The sequence below is a fragment of the Carettochelys insculpta genome, chromosome 22, assembly GCF_033958435.1.
Source record: "Carettochelys insculpta isolate YL-2023 chromosome 22, ASM3395843v1, whole genome shotgun sequence".
NCBI classification, from domain to species: Eukaryota; Metazoa; Chordata; order Testudines; family Carettochelyidae; genus Carettochelys; species Carettochelys insculpta.
Genome location: NC_134158.1, coordinates 13,050,856 through 13,069,508, shown reverse-complemented (window position 1 = coordinate 13,069,508; position 18,653 = coordinate 13,050,856). Strand labels below are relative to the sequence as shown.

Genomic DNA, 18,653 nt, shown 5'->3' with positions numbered 1-18,653 from the left:
GTTCAGAAAAGGGCAACTAAAATGATTAGGGGCTTGGAACAGGTCCCATATGAGCAGAGGCTAAAAAGATTGGGACTTTTCAGTTTAGAAAAGAGGAGACTGAGGGGGACATGATAGAGGTCTACAAAATTATGACAGGTGAGGAGAGGGTGAATAAGGAGAAGTTATTTACTTGTGCCCATAATACAAGACAAGGGCTGCACGGGGCATCCGGGGGAGGGGGCGCACCGCTGGCGTGGGGACTTGCTGTATCTTCAGGGGCAGTTCGTGCACCTTTGGTCCCCACCTGGCACCCGGCTCTCACCTGTGGCTCCACGCAGCTGTGGCGTGCAGCGGACACACCCCGATGAACCGCTTCGACCGGGGGCGGAACCGGCTGAGGGGAGCCGGCGGGCCTGAAACCTGCGGGGAGATGGGGAATTGCCCATCCCAGCCTGCGCAGTCGGCCCCAGCGGACTGACGGACGAGAGCAACAGCCGGATCCAAGGGCCAGGAAGGCGGTTCTGCAGCGCACTGTGGAGAGCGAGGGGCGCGACAAGGCACCATGACAGCACCACCAGCCCTGCAGCCTGCGCAGCCCCAGCCGGGACGACTTTTCGCACCTCTGGAGCCCGGCTGCTGAGGTTGAGAGAGTGGACCTGCCCCGTGCAAGGGCTTTTCCACTTTAAACATTCTCCCGCACAGGCTCTTTGCACAGTCTCATCACTTCTGTCTACCTCAAAGTCCTGCGGCGATGGCGGAGGGACAAAGCGACAGGTGGAGGTGACCACTGGGAGTTGTAGCTCCAAACCTGCACGTAGGCGGCCTGTGGACTTTGGTTGCTCAACTCTGACCCCGGGACAACAGAGGAGTTCAGCAGCATCCCAGGCAACTGAGCAGGGCTTTTTAGGAGCAGCACTGCTCACCCTCCAAATGAGGGAGGGGACTAGAAAACGTGTCCCAAAAATTGCTTGTCCCAACCAAAATGGCCAGCATGCCGCAGCTGGCAGTTTTACCCTCACAGTGGTCAAAAAACAGTGAAAAGAAAGATGATATTTGCCGCATGGAACATTCACACCCTCTTGGACAGGGAGAATGCTGTGAGGCCTGAGAGAAGAACGGCCCTCGTAGCAAGAGAACTGGCACATTATAACACTGACATAGCCATCCTGAGTGAGACCAGACTGGCAGAAGAAGGATCCATCTGCGAACCAAAAGGAAGTTTCACCTTCTTCTGGAAAGGCAGGCCAGAAAATTAAGACAGAATCCGTGAAGTGGGACTTGCCGTCAAGACATCACTTCTGCACCAGCTTCCTGACCCACCAACTTGCATCAGTGAGCGCCTGATCAAGCTTCGCTTCCCCCTCAACACCTCTCGCCATGTTAGTCATCAGTGCTTACGCCCCCACACCGACTAGCAGTGATGAAGCAAAAGAAAGTTTCTGTGAAGACCTTGACCATCTTGTGAAAGCAACTCCTCCTAGTGACAAGCTTCTCCTGTTGGGTGACTTCAACACGAGGGTCGGCAAGGACTGTAGGACCTGGAAAGGGGTGCTGGGGCATCATGGTGTTGGTAACATGAATGCTAGTGGCCACCTTCTGCTCAGCTTGTGTGCAGAAAATGACCTGACGATTACCAACACTCTCTTCAGACAAGCCAATAAATACAAAACCACATGGATGCACCCCAGATCAAAATAGGGGCATCTGTTTGACTATGTCATCAGTCGCAGGTGGGACATTTGAGATGTTGACATCACAAGGGCCATGTGGGGAGCTGAGTGCTGGACTGATGATAGATTTGTCAGATCAGTCCTTATGCTGCACATCAAACCACTGCACCGCAAGAAGCTCAAGGTTGTCAGACCCGCCTTCAACATCGGGAAGCTGCAACATACTGGTCATTGTGGGAAATTCATAGCCCGCCTTGACAAAGTGCTGATGTCCCATGGACCTCTGACTGGAGACCCAACACAAAAGTGGGACCAGTTCTAAACCCCAGTGACGGAGTCAGCCAAGTCAACACTGGGACTGGAAAAGAGAGTTCACCAAGATGGGTTTGATGAAAATAGTGAGGCCATCATGAAGATCTTAGAGGAAGAGCAGATCACATTTCTGCTATGGCAAAACAATTAGTCCTCAGTATCCAAATGTGATCGTGTCAAACACCTTCAGACCCAGGCGCAAACGGCACTTAGCAAAATGCAAGATGAGTGGTGGGAGAGTAAAGCTGATGACGTCCAACACTACGCTGACACCAAGAACTCCAAGATGTTCTTCAGTGCTATCAAAGCTCTATATGGACCTTCAAAGCCAAGTACTACATCTCCCGTGTCTGCAGATGGCAGGACCCTTCCGAGGGAGAAGAGCAGCATCAGCAATAGGTGGAGAGAGCACTTCAGCAACCTTCTCAACAGGCCCTCAGTTGTTGACCCTGTGGCCCTAGACCAGATCCCTCAGAAATCCACAATAGACAGTCTTGACCTGCCCCCTACAATGGATGAGGTCAAAAAGGCGACCAGCCAGACCAGCTCTGGCAAAGCCTCTGGGATGGACGGGATCCCTGCTGAAATTTTCAAAGCGGCAGGACCAGTGTCACTTGAAGCCTTTCACAACATCTTGATCAGCATCTGGGAAGAAGACGACAAGCCCAGCGACTTTAAGGATGCCACAGTCATCTCACTCTTCAAGAACAAGGGCAACAAAGCTGACTGTGGAAATTACCGGGGCATCTCCCTTCTCTGTATTGCTGGGAAGATCTTGGCTCGAGTCATCCTCGACTGTCTGATCACCAGCATCTCAGAGGAGAACCTACCAGAGGCACAGTGTGGTTTTTGCCCAGGCCACAGCACCAGTGACATGATCTTTGCTGTTCGTCAGGTCTAGGAAAAGTGCAAAGAGCAGAACTTGGATCTGTGCGCTGTCTTTATAGACCTGACCAAGGTGTCTGACACCATCAACAGAGAAGCCCTGTGCATTATCCTGTCAACACTTGGCTGCCCAAGAAGTTTCGTTAACCTCATACGCCTGTTCCACGATAACATGACTGGTTTTCTTCTTTCAAAAGGCGAGTCCTCAGATCCATTTGAGAGATCCAATGGTGTGAAGCCAGGGCGTGTGCTGGCCCCAGTGTTATTCAATCTCTTTTTCATGTGCATCTTCAGCCACACAGTTAGGGACCTGGACCAGGGAGTCTACATAAAATACAGACTTGATAGGTCACTTTTCGACCTTCGTTGTCTGAATGCTAAAGCCAAGAAGCTGGAGAGGCTCCTCCTTGAAGCCCTTTGTGCTGACGACCGGGCGCTTGTGGCACACAAGGAACCTGATCTCCAGCTCATCATCGATAAGTTTGCTGATGCCTCTCGCCTCTTTGGTTTGACCATCAGCCTAGGAAAGACCGAGGTGCTGTTTCAACCTGCTCCAGGATCTGCTGCTCTCCCCGCTTCAGTCTTTATTGAAGGAGCAGAGTTAAAACCAGTAGAGGAGTTCAAGTACCTTGGCAGTGTGACAGCCAATGACGGCTCCCTTGACAAAGAAATCAATGCCAGAATCTGCCAGGCCAGCCGCGCACTAGGACGTCTGAGAGCACGAGTGTTGAATCAGCACAATATCCAACAGTCCACTCAACTGAAAGTGTACAAGGCTGTCGTCCTGACCAGTCTCCTGTATGGCTGTGAAACCTGGACCTTGTACAGAAAACATATGAAACTGCTGGAGGCTTCCACACACGCAGCCTGAGGTCAATACTGCACATTCAATGGCAGGACAGAGTTACGAAGTTGGAAGTCGTGGACAGAGCAGGAACCACGAGCATGGAAGCCATGATTCTGAAAGCCCAGCTTCGCTGGACAGGGCACGTCATACGAATGGAGGGGCCAAGACTCCCTGAGCAACTCCTCTGCGGTGAACTCTCCCAGAGCAAAAGGATTTGAGGTGGGCCTAGCAAGAGGAATAAAGACTGCCTGAAGGCCAACGTTGGTCATGCTGGTTTAAAACCAGATCCGACAGAGCAGCGTGCAAAGACTGAACAGGCTGGCGTGCTGTAGGAACGAAGTCTGGACACCGCGTATGAAACAAGCAGCAGGGTTTATCACACACAGCGTTGGTGGAGTGTCACTTCGCCCATCAGGACTCAGTGGAGCACAGCCAGAGAGCAGATTACAGTTGATTATATAGATTATTGGTGGGCGGGGGAAACTAGGGCATGGGTGTCGCACACCCCTGGCTAGGTCCTAGCAGCCGGACGAAATGAGCACAGGAAGCCAATAATCTAAAAAGGTTACAGGGTGTCCCTGCCCTGAGCATCTTATCTTTAGTACAGGTGGTTTTCTCTACATCTGAAACAAAACAGATACACAGTGACTGGTTCATGTCAAGATAGGATGGGGTGTGGCGATGCCTCCACACTGGTGCATCTGGGGGGGTTTCCCTAGAAGATCTAAAGCACAAATCATTAACAGCACTACCAGTTGGTTTCCCCACGCAGGGCTGAGGCAGCTTTCTCCCTTCAGACTTCAAGGCCCTTCCTGCCCTTCTCTGGGTGTTGTGAGGGAGAAAAGGGAGAAGACGGCCCAGCAACGTATTTTTCCACTCAGGCTAGCTGGGTTTCCTATTTTATAGACCTACTCCAGACTTTAAGAATTGAATAGGGGGTCTTTAGCACAAACCATGGCCTGGACCTGAGGAATTTTCTCCCTACACGTGCTCTCGTACGACATGCATAGGACAACTTTGAAGAGCAGCAACGCATACGCCTCATTGATGCTCATGAGAGGAAGAAAGCAACAGCAGGAGGCGCACCAACAGAACCAGGACAATTCCCTGGCCCCCACTGTGAAAGCCCAGGCCATTCAAAGCTTGGATTCCTCAGCCACACGCAAGTCCACAACCAATGAGCCTGTGCAAGCTCAAGACGCCGGCGTCGGACACGACAGACTACCTACCTAATACAAGAACTAGAGGACACCAAATGAAATTAATGGGGAGCAGGTTTAAAACTAATAAAAGAAAGTTCTTCTTCACTCAGCACACAGTTAACCTGTGGAACTTCTCGCCAGAGGAGACTGTGAAGGCCAGGACTGTAACAGAATTTAAGAAAGCGCTAGATAAATTGTCAAAACAAAAAGCAGTCAAGTAGCACTTTAAAGACTAGCAAAATAACTTATTAGGTGAGCTTTCGTGGGACAAAGAAGTGGGTCTGTCCCACGAAAGCTCATCACCTAATAAATTATTTTGCTAGTCTGTAAAGTGCTACTTGACTGCCTTTTGTTTTGATAGTGTATAGACTAGCGCGGCTCCCTCTCTGTTACTAGATAAATTCATGGAGGTGAGGTCCATAAAAGGCTGTTAGCCAAGGGTAGGAATGGTGTCCCTGGCCTCTGATTGTCAGAGGCTGGAGATGGATGGCAGGAGACAAATCGCTTGATCATTGTCTTCGGTCCACCCCCTCTGGGGCATGTGCCACTGGCTACTGTCGGCAGACAGGCTACTGGGCTGGATGGACCTTTGGGCTGACCCAGTGTGGCCATTCTTATGTTCTTATCCCAAATCCATGACCACTGGGGGCAGCTGTGGGGTGGGGGCTGCGGGGTGACCCCTTCCTGGTATCAGCTCACCCTTCTCCCTAGGCATCTCACTCAGCAAGTGGTGGACAAACGAGAGGTGGGCACTGGGACACTGGGGTTCTTTCTTTCCTGGCTGTGGCAGAGGGTTGGGTCCGTTGGTTGCTGGGAACAGGCTGGCTGCCTGGGTTCCTGGGCTCTCTCCCCAGCTCTGGAGGTGGGGGTGGAATGTAGTGGTTAGAGCAGGGGATACTGGGGCGCAGGACAGCTGGCTTCTCTCCCTGGCACTAGAAGGCGAGTGGGAGTGGGGTAGATGGGGAGCCAGGATGCCGGGGTTTCCGCTGGCTGTGTCTGTCCAGGCAGAGCTCCGGCGCATGGAAAGCCCATCCTGAACAAGGAGTATGGTGAAGAGACTGTGTGGGAACAAAGCTACAACACCCACGAGGAGGACTGTTCAGTCTGACCTGTAGGGATGGGTGTTAACCTGTGATGCAGCTGCCCTGGGGCCAGGCAGTTTGGCAGCAGCACATGGGGATGGCTCACTTGGTGCTGCAGTGCAGCCACCTCTGGGGCAGGGCAGCCTGGGAACAGCCATGCACAACGCTACACAGGGACACCTCCATCAATCTGCAGGGGCCCAAACCATGGTTCAGGCCAGACACCTGGGTTCACATCCTGCCTGCTGGGGGTCAGAGGTAGAGTGGGGCTCAGATTCACCCCACTTCCTAGGAGCAGGGCAGAGATCAGTTCCAGGGGCACTTTCTGTCTCTTGGTCAGTGCCTTGTCTAGCTGCCACGTCTCTCTCCGCACCCTGCATGGCTTTCAGGCCAGGGTTTGGCCTGTGGTCCTTCTTCAGCCCTTTCTCCCCCTGTCCATTTGTCCATCAGGTTGCTCCTTTGTTCCCCTGCCACTGGACACCGTGTTGGGGCAACGCGTTTTGGGGGCTCCCTGACTCTGCTCCCCCACTGGCACCTCTCCAGCCCCTGCCCCCGAATGGGGACTGAGAGGGCACCTGGCCAGGCACTGATCTCCCTACTGCCCCTCACTCCTGCAGTGCTGGGGGCAGGAGCACGGTGGCGGCTGGGTTAAGGTATCCCCTTAGCTGATGTCCCACCTCCACCCAGGAAGGGGAGCCTCCCAGGTCAGTAGGGCTGGAGGGGGGAGAGTTGGGGGCTGACAGGGCTACGGCCCTCAAATAAATTTCTCTGCAGTAAAAGAGGTGTCTGCTTCTCATGGGGCTGGGGAAGCTGTCCCCAGGGAGAAACTGGGGAGGTGTCAGAGACTCTCCTCCCAGTGCTAGGGAGAGAACCCAGGAGTCCTGGCGCCCAGCCCCAGAAAGAGAACCCAGGAGTCCTGGCGCCCAGCGCCCCCCGGCCTGGCAGCGGGATTGGAACCCGCACCCTCCATCTCCCCCTCCCTCTGCCGGGGAGTGACATTCCCCGTCGTGACGTCATCCTCCCCCCCGCTCTTCCCTCCTGCGTCTGCAACCCCCCCGGGGGCTGTTCCGGATCTAGCTCTGCCCCCCCCTACCGCCTCGCTCCAGACAGCTCCAAGATGGAAGTCCTCAATCAGGTACGCACCCGGCTAGCTCAGCACCATAGACAGCAATCTGCTGCAGGGGGGCATTTCCCACCGGGCGGGGGCGTCCAGCCCCCCTCCCCCGGTGCACCCCACTCTTTCCAGCCCTCCCCAGCCTGGCAGAGCAGGGGGGGGTTGTTTTTTTTTGCAGCTGTTGCATTCAAATGCATCGCCCTGCAAATGCGGGGGGCGGGAATTGCTGCGGGGGGGATTTGCTGCGGGGGGGGGCAAAGCTGAGGTGGGTGCGTGGGGGCAGAGAGGCGCTGGCTGTCTGGAGCTAATCACGGGGGATTAGGCTGTTCCCCAGCGGCAGATGTGGGGGGGAGCTGAAATTGCTGCAAGGGAGGGGGCAGGCTGGGTCCAGGCGGCTCTCAGTGGGGTGGGAATTGTAGGGAGGGGCGGTAGGGGGCCAAGCGGTTTCCCAGCCGCAAAGGGGGGGGGGGGGGCTAAGCTTGCTGCGTGGGGGACATACCTGGTCTGGCTGCAGGAATACGGCAGGGGGGATATCGCAGCTGCCGGTGGGAGCAGATGGGGGGCGCAGATTGCCTTGGGTTTGGAATCGCAGGAGTCGGGTGGCAGGAGCTGGGATATTTCCCTGCTGCAAATCGCGGGGGGGGGGGGGGGGGCTCTGAGGCTGATGCAAAGGGCGTCCGATGGGCTGGATGCATTGAGGGTTCCTGGGGGCTCACAGGGGCTGCAGTGTGCGGGGGGGGGTTACTGGATATTTTCTTGGGGGTGCACTAGGCTCCCCCGTCCATGTGCAGCTGGGGGGTGGAAAATGGCTGAGCTGCTGCAGTGGAGTCGTTGCCTGCCATGGCGGTCGGGTGCGGGGGGGCTCTCTACGAAAGGGGTGGGAAGATTCTCCCACCGGCCACTGCAGCAGAGCAGGGCGGGGGGGCAGCCCGCTGCAGGCGGTATTTCTGGGCGGAGGAGGTGGGGGTGCAGCTGCCGGGGGGGAGTTGCAGTGGAGAGGGTCTGACTCAGGGATCGTTGCCCTGGATGGGGGTTCCGGGTGATTCGGGAGCTGGCTGTGAACGGGGGGGCAGAAGTGCAGAAGTGGGGGACAGGGGGGCGATGCAGTGAAAGCCTCACACAGCTGGGGGGGGTTGAAGGTGCAGGTACTGGGGCTGGGTATCATTATTACCTGGGGAGCCTGCGTACGCCTGGCCTCTGGCGGGCTGTGAGTCGGGGGTGCTCCCTTTGAGTGGGGGCAGGGAAAGGTTTGGGGGTGCCACCTGCATGGGAGCTCTGCCCAGCCTGGGGTTTCCTACCGGGAAGATGTGCTGTGGCAGTGAGCGGCTGGTGCTGAGGTCTCTGCCCAGGTCTGGGAGGGGAGTGCGGTCCAGTGGCGAGAGCGGGGGGCTGGGAGCCAGGACTCCTGGGACATCAGGCATCTTAATACCCCCTCCCCCGCCCCATCCCCTCTGTCTCTGCCTTGGTTCACAGCTGGTGGCTGGGGGTCAGTTCCGGACCCTCAAGGAACCGCTGGGGTTTCTGAAGCTGCTGGAATGGGTAAGTCCCCCTGACCCTGAACTTGGGGCTCTTGTCTATACTGCCTCTGAGCCTAGGCCGCAGTGCCCCACTCCCCGCCCTGTGGTGTGGGAGGGGCTGTGGGGTTGGAAGAAGGTGGAGCAGGTTATCCAAGCCTGGTTCCCCAGTGCACCTGAGCAGTTCAAAATCCCTCTGTCCTGCCAGTTCTGGGGTGCCCTCGGGTCCCCATATCTCAACCCGCCAGTTCTGGAGCACCCCCGCCCCCTGTACTGCACCCTGCCAGTTCTGGAGCAGTTCCAGACCCTCCCACAGTTGCAGAGCACCCTACCCTACCTTTCTGGTTCTGGAGCAGTTCCAGATCACTTACCCTGCCCTGCTGGTTGGGGAGCCATTCCAGACCCCCTCTGCTCTTTGGTTCTGGAGCAGTTCCAGATCCCCTTCCCTGCCCTGCTAGTTCTGGAGCAGCTCTGGACACACACCTTCTACCCATTCTGGAACATCTCCTGACCACCCCCCAAGCCCAGCTCTTGCTGGTTATGGAGTGGCTCTTGACTGTCCCACCTTACCGGTTCTAGAGTGATTCCGGATCCGTCCTCCTGACATTTCTGCTGTGTTCTAGAACCAGTTACCCAATTGATTGTGGTGGGATTCCAGAGCCCATGGACCTGCTGCTTCTGGAGCTGTCCCCCCATTATAACCCTGGCCCCTCCGGCCTGAGTTCACCCCACACCGGACCCACAGGCCCAGGCAGCCTGGTCTCCACCCCCCCACCCCCGCCTGGTTCTATCCATGGGGCGGAGGGATGGAGTGACGGGCGAGGATAGGTGGGCGGCGGGGTAGCCAGATGGACAATTGGGTCAGGCGGATTCGTCTCTCGGCCCAGCTCCCGGCGGGGATTAGAGGGGGTGGGAGCCGGCCAAGCCTCACTCCTTACCCACAGATCCTCTCCCGCCCCCCAGCTCTTTGCGATCTTTGCCTTTGCCACCTGCGGGAGCTACAGTGGGGAGTTCCGCCTGAGCGTGGAGTGCGCCAACAAGAGCGAGAGCGACCTGAGCATCGAGGTGGAGTTCGGCTACCCCTTCCGGTGAGCCAGGCTGGGCTGTACAGGCTGCGTATGGCCTGGCACCGCCTCTGCAGCCCGCGGCTGGAGCAAGCGTATACGACCCAGCCTCATCGCTGCAGCCCACCCTTGACCAGGGGTTTGTCATCAGGATTCACCCTGGAACTACTCCTGGGCTGTATGTACAGTGTATGGACCGGCAACTGTGCTCGAGCCCCAGGCTCTCTGTGGGGCCACTGAGTTCTATGGGCCTGGGGCTCTGGCCCAGTGCCTGCGCCAGCAACGGTCAGGCTGGGTCTCTCCTCCAGCCCCATCTGCCATCCCGTGGCCCCCCCGTCCGCCCGGCATGCCCCAGCCCCACCTGCCAGACACTCCCTGCGGCTGCCAGTGCCCCCAACCCTAGTGCCCCTATGGCTTGGAGGGAGGCATTAGGACATGGTTCCCCAAACTGGGGGGGGGCCTGTCTCCTGGGGGGGGGCATGAAGAACTTCTGGGGAGGGTCCCAGGTGACCCAGGCCCCCCCCCCAACCAGTCATTCCCCCACCCCAAGAAAGAGCTGCCCTTTGCTTCTGGCTCTCAGCCCTGGCCACTCCACGTGGTCGACCCGGCACAGCCGCTGTGAGCCGCAGGCAGCCGGCGAGTGCCCAGGCGGAGCTGGCTGCCCTCTGCAAAGGGGAATGAGTGGGGGTTGGGGGGAGGTTAGATGGGGGGGCTGTGGTGCCTGGCCTGGGGGAGGGGGTAAGGGGGGGGCTGGGGGTGCCTGGCTTTGGGCGAGAAGAGGGGCTTGGGTGGGCAGCTGGCCCTGGCACCATGGGGCTCAGGCGACTCAGGCTGGTGGGCAGCTGGCTGGCCCTGGCCGTGTGGGACTCGGGTGGCTCGGGCAGGCGGGCGGGTGGACAGCTGGCCCTGGCAGCACGAGGCGTGGGCGGCTCTGGAGGCTGGCTCAGGGCTCAGGTAACTGGCCAGCTGGGGCTGCACCAGGCACCCCCCAAGGGGCCAAGAAAAGCTCTGTGAATATTTTTAATTTTTAGTATTTTTATCTCAAGTTTTGTGTTTATTTTAAATTAGGAATTGCAGCTTTGGTTAAAGGGGCCGGAGGATGGGAAAGACGAGGGGCGGGGGGAGGAGGGTTTAGCAATCATCGTGGGGGGCGGGGGGCATGATGCCAAAAAGTTTGGGACCCCCCCCCCCGGGCTAGGACTTAGATAGAGGCTATTCCTGGGAGGCTCAGGCTGTTTCTAGTCTATGGCCCGGCACCTCCTAGGCAGACCGGGCTATAGACACGGTCTCGGGAGCGGTGCCTCCTACGTAGTGCGCGGCAGACGGCCTTTGACCGTACTTAGCAATCGGTGTGCCAGGGCCGTGTCCCTGGGAGGCCCAGGCGGGATGTCTGGACACTATGAGGTGGGGCCTGCTGGCCGGCGCTCAATTAGGCTGTTCCGGGAGGGCTGGGCTGCGTATATGGTGTGTGGCCTGGCAGCTCTGCCATGGCTTTGGTGTGTGTGGCCCGGCAGCAGGCAGGCAGGCCTGGCCGTATTCTGTGTACACCCTGCCTTTGTCCTTGTGCTTATGGGTCGGGGGGACATTGGGCCCTAGTCCTGGAAAGTCCTGACTGTACATAAACAAAATATGGTCCAGCCCCGGTCCATATTGACTGACTACGGCCCAGCAGCTCCTTCCCAGCCAGGGCTGTGCTCTGTGTTCAGCTTATCTTTTATTAGTGGCTCTGTTTGACATTGGTTGGGCTTCTTGAGCGGGCTGGGCTGTGCGTACCCCATACTCACCGGCCCCTGCGGGACGAAACTGGCCGATAGTTGCGGGCTCTGAGCTACGCAGGCCGGAGCAGTATCAGCCTTTGTCTTTGCATTAGTGGTCAGGGCGCTCGTCCTGGGAGGGCTGGGCCGGCCATACAGTATATGGCCTGGCACCTGCTGTGGGCCTGAGCCCCCTGCCTCCTCTTCCCCCCACCCGCATCCCACGGCTTCAAGACTCCACCAGGTGTATTTCAACGCCCCGGCCTGCAAGGGGCACAAGGTGGAGAAGGTTTTCCTCGTGGGGGATTACTCCTCCTCGGCTGAGTTCTTCGTCACCGTCGCCGTCTTCGCCTTCCTGTACTCGCTGGCGGCCACGGTCGTCTACCTCTTCATGGAGAACAAGTACCGGGAGAACAACAAGGGGCCCGTGATTGTGAGTGTGGGGCGCACGAGGGGGTGCGCTCCCCGGGCTGCCCATGATGGCCACTGGCAGCGCCACATTGGTGGGAGCAGGGCAGGAGGCCGGACTGGGGCACGCCCCCCCCCCATCATGGGCAAGGTCTGGGGCTAGGGGGTGCTGTGATGGGCGGGGCGGGGGGCGGTGCTGTGCACTATGAGGCACCATGCCATGGGGCAGGACCAACACTAGCAGGGGCTCAGGCACTAGGAGGCGCTGTGCTATGGGGCAGGACCAGCACTCGGGGGGGTGCCATATTGTGGGGAGGGCTCAGGCACAGGGGGATGCTGTGCTGCGGGGGCGAGACTCAGTCACTAGGGGGCGCCATGCTGTGGGGAGGGCTCAGGCACTAGGGGGCGCCATGCTGCGGGGGCGAGACTCAGGCACTAGGGGGCGCCATGCTATGGGGCAGGACCAGCACTGGGGAGGCCATGCCGTGCCGTGCCTTGGGGGCTCAGGCACTAGGGGGCGCTGTGCCATAGGGCAGGACCAGCCCTGGGGGGAGGGGCCATGCCGTGCTGTGCCATGCCATGGGGGCGCAGGGCCAGCACAGGGCAGGGCATTCAACCCCCCCGCCCCCCGTCTCCCCAGGATTTCATTGCCACGGCCGTCTTTGCCTTCATGTGGCTGGTGAGCTCCTGCGCCTGGGCCAAGGGCCTCACAGACGTCAAGCTGGCCACGGACCCCGACAACGTGATCGAGGGGCTGGAGGTCTGCCAGCAGGAGGGGAACAAGTGCCAGGAGCTGCAGGAGCCAGTCACCTCGGGGCTCAACACCTCAGTGGTGAGACCCTCCCCAGTCCAGCCAGACACCCCCACCCCCGCGAGCCAACCAGGACAGGACCCTGCCCCATTCCCCACCCCCCCCAGAGCCAGCCAGGCCCTGTGCCCGATTCCCTGCCCCGCAACCAGCCAGGTCCCGTGCCCCATTCCCTGCCCCCCACCAAGCCAGCCAGGCCCTGTGTCCCATTCCCTGCCCCCCAACCAGCCAGGCCCTGTGCCCCATTCCCTGCCCCCCAACCAGCCAGGCCCTGTGCCCCATTCCCTGCCCCCCAACCAGCCAGGCCCTGTGCCCGATTTCCTGCCCCCCAACCAGCCAGGTCCCGTGCCCCATTCCCTGCCCCCCACCAAGCCAGCCAGGTCCTGTGTCCCATTCCCTGCCCCCCAACCAGCCAAGTCCCATACCCTATTCCCTGCCCCCCAACCAGCCAGGCCCTGTGCCCCATTCCCTGCTCCCCAACCAGCCAGGCCCTGTGCCCCATTCCCTGCCCCCCAACCAGCCAGGCCCTGTGCCCCATTCCCTGCCCCCCACTGAGCCAGCCAAGCCCCGTGCCCCATTCCCTGCCCCCCAACCAGCCAGACCCCATGTCCCATTCCCTGCCCCCGACCAAGCCAGCCAGGCCCCAAACCCCATTCCCTGCCCCTCAACCAGCCAGGCCCTGTGCCCCATTCCCTGTCCCCCAACCAGCCAGGCCCCGTACCCCATTCCCTGCCCCTCAACCACCCAGGCCCCGTACCCCATTCCCTGCCCCCCAACCAGCCAGGCCCCGTGCCCCATTCCCTGCCCCCCAACCAGCCTGGCCCCATGTCCCATTCCCTGTCCCCCAACCAGCCTGGCCCCAGGGCTGGATGGGAGCCAGCATGCTGGCAGGAATCCCCTCCCCGCAGTGCGCTCACCCCACCTTCCCTCTCTGCCTCCTGCCCCGCAACGCTCAGGTCTTCGGCTTCCTGAACCTGGTGCTGTGGACGGGGAACCTCTGGTTCGTGTTCAAGGAGACGGGCTGGAGTGCCCCCTTCGCCAAATACCCGCCGGCCGCCCCGGAGAAGCAGCCGGCACCCAACACCTACGCCGACTCCTACACCCAGGGCTCTGGCTACGGGCAGCAGGATTCGTACGGCCAGCAAGGCGGCTACCAGCCCGAGTACAGCCAGCCCGGCTACGGACAGCCCGACCCCTATGGCCAGCAGGGCGGGTACGGCCAGGGAGCCCCCACTTCCTTCTCCAACCAGATGTAGACGGGTGAGTTAAAGTGGTGGCAGGGGGCGCCACGGGGTGGGGGGCGGGTGCTACCCTGGCGGCAGTGCTGTATCAAGCGGCAACTCTCCCATGGGAGTAAAGAGATGGCCTGGCCGGAGGGTCGGCGTCCTGTCTGCCAAGTGCCAGGGTGGCCGCCCAGGACCAGGCGCCCCCAGCCGGCAGTGGGTGTGTCTGTGGGTGGTGCGCATCTGCGCCAGCCTCGTTGCATAGAATTTATTCCACCCCAGTCGGTGCCAGTGTTCCCCAGTCCAGCAGGGCCTGACACAATCAGCAAGGTCGGAGCAGAGCCACAGGTGTCATTGCAGGGTTGGGCACCCCAGGTGGGAGCTCCAGCTCTGCAGGGCCGGGGCACCTGGCTCCCTAGGAACAGGCAGCGGGAAGTCCACCGCCTCCCAGGGCTGGACGAGAGGGTGAGACTGCTCAGCCAGGAAATGAGGCGTCCATGTTGGAGGGTGAGCGGGTCCTGCCCCCGGGGGGGCTTGACCATCACCGTGATGGTCCCTCCAGCTGGGACAGCCTCCAGTGCGTCACTGGGCGGCCGGCGGGGGAGACACTGGCGTTCAAGGGCCGTGTGCGCAAAGGACGAGGATGGCTGCACGTCCAGGAGGCTACAAGCCTACGGGGAATGGGGGAGGTTTATCCGCAGACATCGCTGGGGATGAACCAACCGATGGGAACCAGAGGTCCAGGGCTAAGTGGAGGTACACACATCTAAAGCCTGACTGTCCCCTTCGGCATTCCCAGCCCCAGCCTCCGTCACCCGGCCCCAGAATTTCCAGCAGAGGAGAGAAAGGAACTTGTTAAAAATCAGGGGAGGGGAGCCAGGCTCCAACCCACCATTGGCACAGCCATGAAAATCTACCACAAAAAGTGCTTCAACCCCAGCCCTGGGCCCTGCTGTGACGGGCAAATCCAGGAGTGCTTGAGAACCTGCTGCCCTGCACAGCCAAGAGGCTTTAATCAGTGGAGAGCCAAAGAAACCAGACGCCACTGTCTGGACGGGACCAACCGTTTCCATCAGAACCGTTCAAAGCTACAGAGGCTGGAAAGGTCTCAGTTTAGCGGTGAACGTTTTAAATGGGTCTGCAAAGCGGCTTCAACCCCATTGCTCTGCCCCGGTGGGAACTGAAGGAGGAGCCAAAAATGCTTTAGTAACCTGTGTTACTGACGTAACCCCCCTGTCCAGGAAAAGAGGCTGAACGTCTTCCACTTGCGCTGCCTCAGGCGCATCCTTGGAATATCATGGAAGGACAGAGTGACCAACGCCGCCGTCCTCGAGCAAGCTGGAATCCCAACCACGCACACCCTCCTCAGGCAGCGGTGGCTCCACTGGCCTGGCCACGTCCACAGGATGAATGATGGAAGGATTCCAAAAGACATCCTGTATGGTGAGCTAACCTCTGGCAAAAGACCTCCCGGGCACCCCCAGTTGTGCTACAAAGATGTTTGCAAGAGGGACCTCAGGGAGGTGGACATCGAGCCGGACAGCTGGGAGGAGCTGGCAGACAATCGCAGCAGATGGAGGCAGGAACTACACAAGGGCCTTCAGAAGGGCGAGATGAGGCTCAGACAGCTAGCAGAGGAGAAGCGAGCGCACAGAAAGCACAGCAAGGACCTGCCAGACACCCACTACACATGCAACAGATGCACCAAGGACTGTCACTCTCGTGTGGGCCGTCACAGTCACAGTCGACACTGCAAATGATGATCCCAAATGGGACTACAGAGGGCGCGTCGGTAGGCTGTGGGGACTGAAGGATGCTACTACTGACGTAACCCCTCAGCTCTGCCACGGTGTTGGCCATTCGAGGGCTCAGCTAAAGACGAGGGACATGAACAACGGATGTGTGCCTGAGCCGCACGGCGCCCAGAAAGCGCTGGGACTAAAATAACCCAGCTGTGGGGCTCTGCACTCAGCCACTAAAACATCAGGCAAAGCCACACAACTCATGCAGCAAGGAGTTCCACAGATTCACGTAGAAACTGGGGCTGCTACCGAGCCTCAGACGACCCATTGCAGGGTTGGGCACCCCAGCAGCCCGGCACTTCTCCTGGCAGGCAGTCCTAGCGCAGCTCTTGCTGAAACCCAGGCTGGTTGATTTTGCCGTGGCCCAGGAAGGAGAACCGCGCCAAGAGCCGGGTGAACGCTGGGATGGTGCAATCTCCTCCCCGGGCGGTCGCAAGGCCGCGTGACCCAGTTGAGGAGGCCAGGGCAACCTGCTGGCTCACGCATGCCTCATGCCTTCGCCCCCCCCACTTCGACGCCCCCAGTCCCCTTCCTGCTGGGCTGGAACCAATCGATTCCAGAGGAGCGCCCGTCCCCTGCTTGCTGGTGGCCGTGGGGCCCATTCCGGAAGACACTGGGGTTCCTGCCGGCGCTTGTTCCTCCCGTATTCCACGTCAGCCCCCGCAAGGCAACGCCCTATTGCAAAACGGGCTGGGCCCATTGCAGAGCAGCGGCCAGCCGTGCTGCAATGATCCCTTCAGCCAGGCCGGCACTGACCCTGTGGGCAGAGGCCTTGCCTGGGTCAGATGTGCCCCAAGGCAGCATTTCCCCATGGGCCGAGATCCAGGGGCCGCCCAGCGGATGGGCAGAGCCCTGCCGGGCGCGGGTGTTTCTACAGGTGGTGCACATCGGCACAGGCCTTGGCACACAACAAAACTCCTTCTGCCCCCGGCTGGAAGGAACAAGGGGCCCTGCCCCAGACTGGCCTCAGGACGCCAGCTGAGCTGAGGACACAGGCCACCCCCGCGCCTGAGGCACCGGCGGCCACCCCAGAGTGAGCTCTGCCAGCCCTGCAGACACTGCCCGGGATGGACTCGCCTGTGTGCGGCGGCCCACTCCAGCCTCTGGCGCCGGCCTGTGCTGTCCACCGCGCTGCCCCGCGCAGCTCCCCGAGCCTGGCCTCGCGTCAGCCCCCCCCGGGCTCAGGGGTTCTCACTCCCTCGGGGTGCTGGGCAGGGCACCGCTCCCACCGGGCCCAACTCGCGCACCACGCAGGGCGGCTCCGGCAGCCGGGCGATGGCGCTGCCGTACCCCTGCCGGGGCAGCTGCAGGTCTCCACCTGTGACCAGGCGCCCAACTCCCGCAGCGTGGCGGGGCCAGGAGCTCGCCCCCAGGCTGGCAGCGGCCGGCGCCTGCTGTACGTCCCTGCAGCCGATGGCAGAATCCATCCGCCCCTCTGCTAACACCTCGCAGGGCAGCGGCTGGGCTGGGGACTTTGGATACCGGCGAGCAGCTTGCAGGAGCCCTGGGATGCCCTGAAAATGGGGGGGGGCCCACAGGCACCCCAGCCCTGCCCCCGCGCCAGAGGCCCTGCCCCCATTCGCCCCCTACCCTCGTGTGGCTTTGTCAGCCTCCGGAGGGAGAGCTTTGCCCTGAGCCCTCCAAGGACCTGCCTGCCTCGTCTCCTGGCTCCCTGCTGGGCCCACGCACTGGTGGAGGGGCCGGGCTGGGTCCCCACAGGCGGCAAGGGGCGCAGAGCCTGGTCAGTGGTGGGGAAGGGGCCCCTTTCTGCCAGCTGCGGCAAGGGAGCGGCTGGCCTGGGTCGGGCCGCTGGTGCACTGGGGCTGAGGTGCCCTCGCTGAGGGAAGGGGCTCAGCTGCAGGAGCCAGGCTGGGATTCGCACGAGCCGCTCGGTGCAAGGCGCTTGGAGACCCTGCGACGCGTGGGGTCCAGCTCTGCCCACAAGCTCTGCTGTGAAACAGGTCCTCGCACACCCCGGGGCAGCCAAGCCTTGTGCCCTCTCCCGTCCAGCTAGGCCAGGCTGGTTCCTCCCGAGCTTTTCCCCGACCTCGGCTGGGGCGACACTGGTGAGCACACGCCCTTGTGCACTCACAAGTGGGGTGCACGCTGGGTTCATTCCCCGCCTCGCCCGGCCCAGCTGCAGTGCCCACGTACGGGGGCTTGAGGGCAGGTTGGTGCTGCTTTCAGCACACAAGCCCCAAGAAACCAGCGTGACCGCAGGCGTGTGGCTGTGTCCAGCGGTTGCACCCGCTCAGCCCTGCACCACAGCTCTCCAGCCTCCCACCGCTTGCTTCATTTCCCTGGGCCCGGCCGGACTGGGCCACAGGCAGAGGCTCCAAGAGCTGCCCTGTTTTGCCTCCGCCAGCCCAGAGATGCTAACAATGGCTCAGAGCGTGGGGCAGAGAGGGGATTTCTCATCTCAGGGCGCTGGGGTGCCAGGGCAGGAGCCGAGATGAGGGAGACCGGCTGCCCTGGGCCCACAGTGGCCTGAGTTCTGGGGCTGGACCCAGGAACCTCCACAGACCCCCCTGGGCCAGCAGCCTGGCCAGAGGTCATGGGGGAGGGGGAGCAGAAGGGGACAAAAAAGCAGGGGATGCAGCCAGCACTGGGGTGGGGCGTGGGTGCTGCTTATACAAGCAGAGATGCAGCCTGTGTTGGGGAGAACTGTAGGCAGCCGGCTCTCTACTGGGCTGGTATAACCCGGGGGTGCCTTCTGTGGAGGGGAGGCGGGGGGTGGACCCAGATGGACCCACGGGGCAGGGAAAGGCAGAGCTGGGTGGGTGGGAGCACAGGCCGCAGGTGTGGTTAGTAATCACCCCTCTTCTCTCCTCCCCAGGTCCCCACCCTGCAGGGCGCGTCAGGAGGAGGAGATGCCCAGCCTGCCCCCCCGCACCTCCTCTGGGGGGGCTGGTGGGGAGACCCCCGGAATGAATGTAGATGTTTGTGCTGTTTATATATATGTATATTATATTATATATATGAGAAA

At 60.5% G+C, this 18,653-nt stretch overlaps 1 protein-coding gene across 2 annotated transcripts in view; it reads left to right on the top strand.

Moving 5' to 3' along the window:
- SYP (synaptophysin) overlaps positions 1 to 18,653 on the top strand; it is a 22,753-nt gene extending 4,100 nt beyond the window's left edge. Inside the window, exons 1-7 of one of the 2 annotated variants that reach the window (XM_075017557.1) lie at positions 7,098 to 7,115; positions 8,568 to 8,633; positions 9,572 to 9,696; positions 11,661 to 11,859; positions 12,475 to 12,666; positions 13,599 to 13,902; positions 18,504 to 18,653. In XM_075017557.1, coding sequence (XP_074873658.1) covers positions 7,098 to 7,115; positions 8,568 to 8,633; positions 9,572 to 9,696; positions 11,661 to 11,859; positions 12,475 to 12,666; positions 13,599 to 13,898 — 900 coding nt within the window. In that variant the 3' untranslated portion in view covers positions 13,899 to 13,902; positions 18,504 to 18,653. Of the gene's footprint in view, positions 1 to 7,097; positions 7,116 to 8,567; positions 8,634 to 9,571; positions 9,697 to 11,660; positions 11,860 to 12,474; positions 12,667 to 13,598; positions 13,903 to 18,503 lie in introns of those variants that run through there. The other variant, XM_075017558.1, reaches the window with a different exon arrangement.